General features: G+C 35.9%; 1 protein-coding gene across 1 annotated transcript in view; it reads right to left on the bottom strand.

Annotated features, from left to right (window-relative positions):
• The window catches only part of LOC129616611 (uncharacterized), a 2,872-nt gene that overhangs the window by 358 nt on the left and 14 nt on the right, over nucleotides 1-2,500 (bottom strand). Inside the window, exons 1-3 of the mRNA XM_055532242.1 lie at nucleotides 1,597-2,500; nucleotides 975-1,422; nucleotides 1-724 (exon numbers count right to left, since the gene is read on the bottom strand). The exon at nucleotides 1-724 is cut by the window's left edge and continues 358 nt beyond it; the exon at nucleotides 1,597-2,500 is cut by the window's right edge and continues 14 nt beyond it. Of these exons, the coding sequence (XP_055388217.1) occupies nucleotides 1-724; nucleotides 975-1,422; nucleotides 1,597-2,500 (2,076 nt within the window). The remainder of the gene's footprint in view (nucleotides 725-974; nucleotides 1,423-1,596) is intronic.

Below are 2,500 nucleotides of genomic sequence, written 5' to 3' on the forward strand. Positions count from 1 at the left end.
CTTTCAAATATACGTAACATATTCTCATCTGCCACGGTGAGCGTCCATACCTCGCCACCATAAGTTACGGCCGGCCTAATCAATCTTTTGTACATTTGAAGTTTGCAGGTTCTGGTAAGTAGTTTGGATTTAAACAATTTCTCATAAGCGTAGTAACATTTATTTCCTGCTAATATTCTACTTTGGATGCATCTATTTGTGTCGTTCATATTATTTATTTGAGCACCTAGATACGAAAACTCGCTTACGCCTTCAAAATTATATCTCCCAATAACAATATTTTCTACGGTTCTTCTACTATTCGATCGCGATACTTTAAGATATTTTGTTTTATTTTCGTTTATTGTTAGACCAATATTTAAACAAGATTCTTCCAACTCCGTGAAGATTTCTTTTAGGTCCTGTAATCGCTTAACCATTATAATTATATCATCTGCATATGCGCCTATTTGAGTTGATCTATATATTATATTTCCATTTCTGTACAAATGTCGAATCGCATAATGTAGTACCAAATTAAAAATAGTTGGTGAAAGAGTATCACCTTGTTTGACGCCAGCGCCAAACGTAAAAACCTCTGAAACTTCATTCTGCACCATTACTCGGGCTTTGGTTCCATTTAGTGTCATCATGACTAGTCTAATCAATTTTGATGGAATACCAAGACTCGACAGAGCCGTTGTAATTGTATTCCTTTTGATACTATCGAATGCTTGTTTAAAAGCTAAAAATAGCAGATGAACATCCTGGTTATATTCTTATAGTTTCTCCATACTTTGCTTCACTACAAAAATTTGATCTATAGTCGATCTGCCTTCCCTGAAACCGCATTGGTATTCATACAAAATGCCTTCTGCAAATGTTTTTAATCTTTTCGAAATGATACTAGCCAGTATCTTATATGCAGCATTCAAGAGACTAATTCCCCTATAATTTTCACATATCGTTTTATCCCCTTTTTTCAAAAATAATACCGACGTTCCAGTTTTCGGGCATTATTTCCTCACTCCAAATTCTGCGTACTAGCCCATTAACAGATTCATGAAACCGACTGCCTGCGTTTTTTATCATCTCTGTTGTTATTGAATCTTCTCCTGGTGATTTGTGTGCCTTTAGAGAATCAATGGAGTTGAGCACTTCATCCATAGAAGGCTCATCGACACGTTCCTCCTGATCCCCCGCTGCCACCCATTGTGTTGTTTCTTCCCTTGATTCTGTATTCAATAACTCTTGAAAATATTGCTTCCATCTGTTAAGTATTTGCATTTTTTCAGTTAATATAATACCGTCCTTGTCTTTAACATTTATTAATTTTGGTTGGAATCCAGCTTTTTCATGTTTTAAATTAGCATAGAATTTTCTTATGCTCTTGCTATTATGCGCTGAATTGATTTCTTCTACTCTTTTTTTTATGGCTGTACGCTTTTTTCTTTTACATATTTTGTCGGCAATTTTTCTCTTATTTTTGTAGTTTTCCTCGTTTCTTCTCGTCATTCTTTGCAGCATGATTTCCCTAGCCATATTTTTTTCTTTTATAGAATTGGCACATTCTTCGTCATACCACTCCTGATTTCTCTGCATTTGCTTCCTTCCTACCGTTTCCATTGTGCAAGTTACTAATGTTTTACTCAAATTTTCCCATTCCTGATTGATACTGTTATTGGCCTGCGCTGTTTGTTGGATGTTGTTGAGCTGCTCTTCAATTTTATTTCTATATCTTGTGAGTGTGTTCTCGTCTTTTAATTTATCTGTGTCGTATTTATTTCTTTTTTGACCCCTATTCTTTCCAACGTTTGAGATCCTTTGTCTGATTTTAATTCGGATCATGTAGTGATCGCTATCACAGTTTGCAGCTCGGCAGGCCCTTACGTCTAGTATTGATGACATCCATCTTTTAGATACGAGTACATGGTCTATTTGGTTCACAGTACTGCTTCCTGGTACCTTCCATGTACCCTTATGTATATTTTTATGCGGAAAATGTGTGCTAACTATATATGTCGATGTACCCGAAGCAAGATGGCAAAGTCTTTCCCCATTTGGTGATGTTGTATCATGAAGGGAGTGTTGGCCAGCAACTTCCCTGGCAAAGACCTCCTTGCCTATCTTGGCATTGAAGTCGCTCAGTATTAAAACTGTATCATGTCCGCTTACATTGTTACATATCTCTTCCAATTTATCATAAAAATAATCTTTTTCTGTTTCGTGGGAATCTTCGGTAGGAGCATGTGCCGAAATTACAGTTATGTTATTGAATTTCCCTTTGATTCTTAAAGAGCATAATCTTTCATTTGTAGGTGTAAAGCCCAATACGCATTTTGATAATTTTTTCATAACCATAAAACCTGTACCATATTGCCCGGTTCTATTTTTACTGCAGCTATAGTAAACTATGTAGTCTTCCTTTTTTATTATTCCAGTATCTTTCCATCTGATTTCCTGAAGGGCTGCTAAATCTATTTTGAATCTGTCCATCTCATCTGCAATTTCTCTCATTTTC

This window comes from Condylostylus longicornis, unplaced genomic scaffold (assembly GCF_029603195.1).
Source record: "Condylostylus longicornis isolate FDR11 unplaced genomic scaffold, ASM2960319v2 ptg000250l, whole genome shotgun sequence".
NCBI lineage: Eukaryota > Metazoa > Arthropoda > Insecta > Diptera > Dolichopodidae > Condylostylus > Condylostylus longicornis.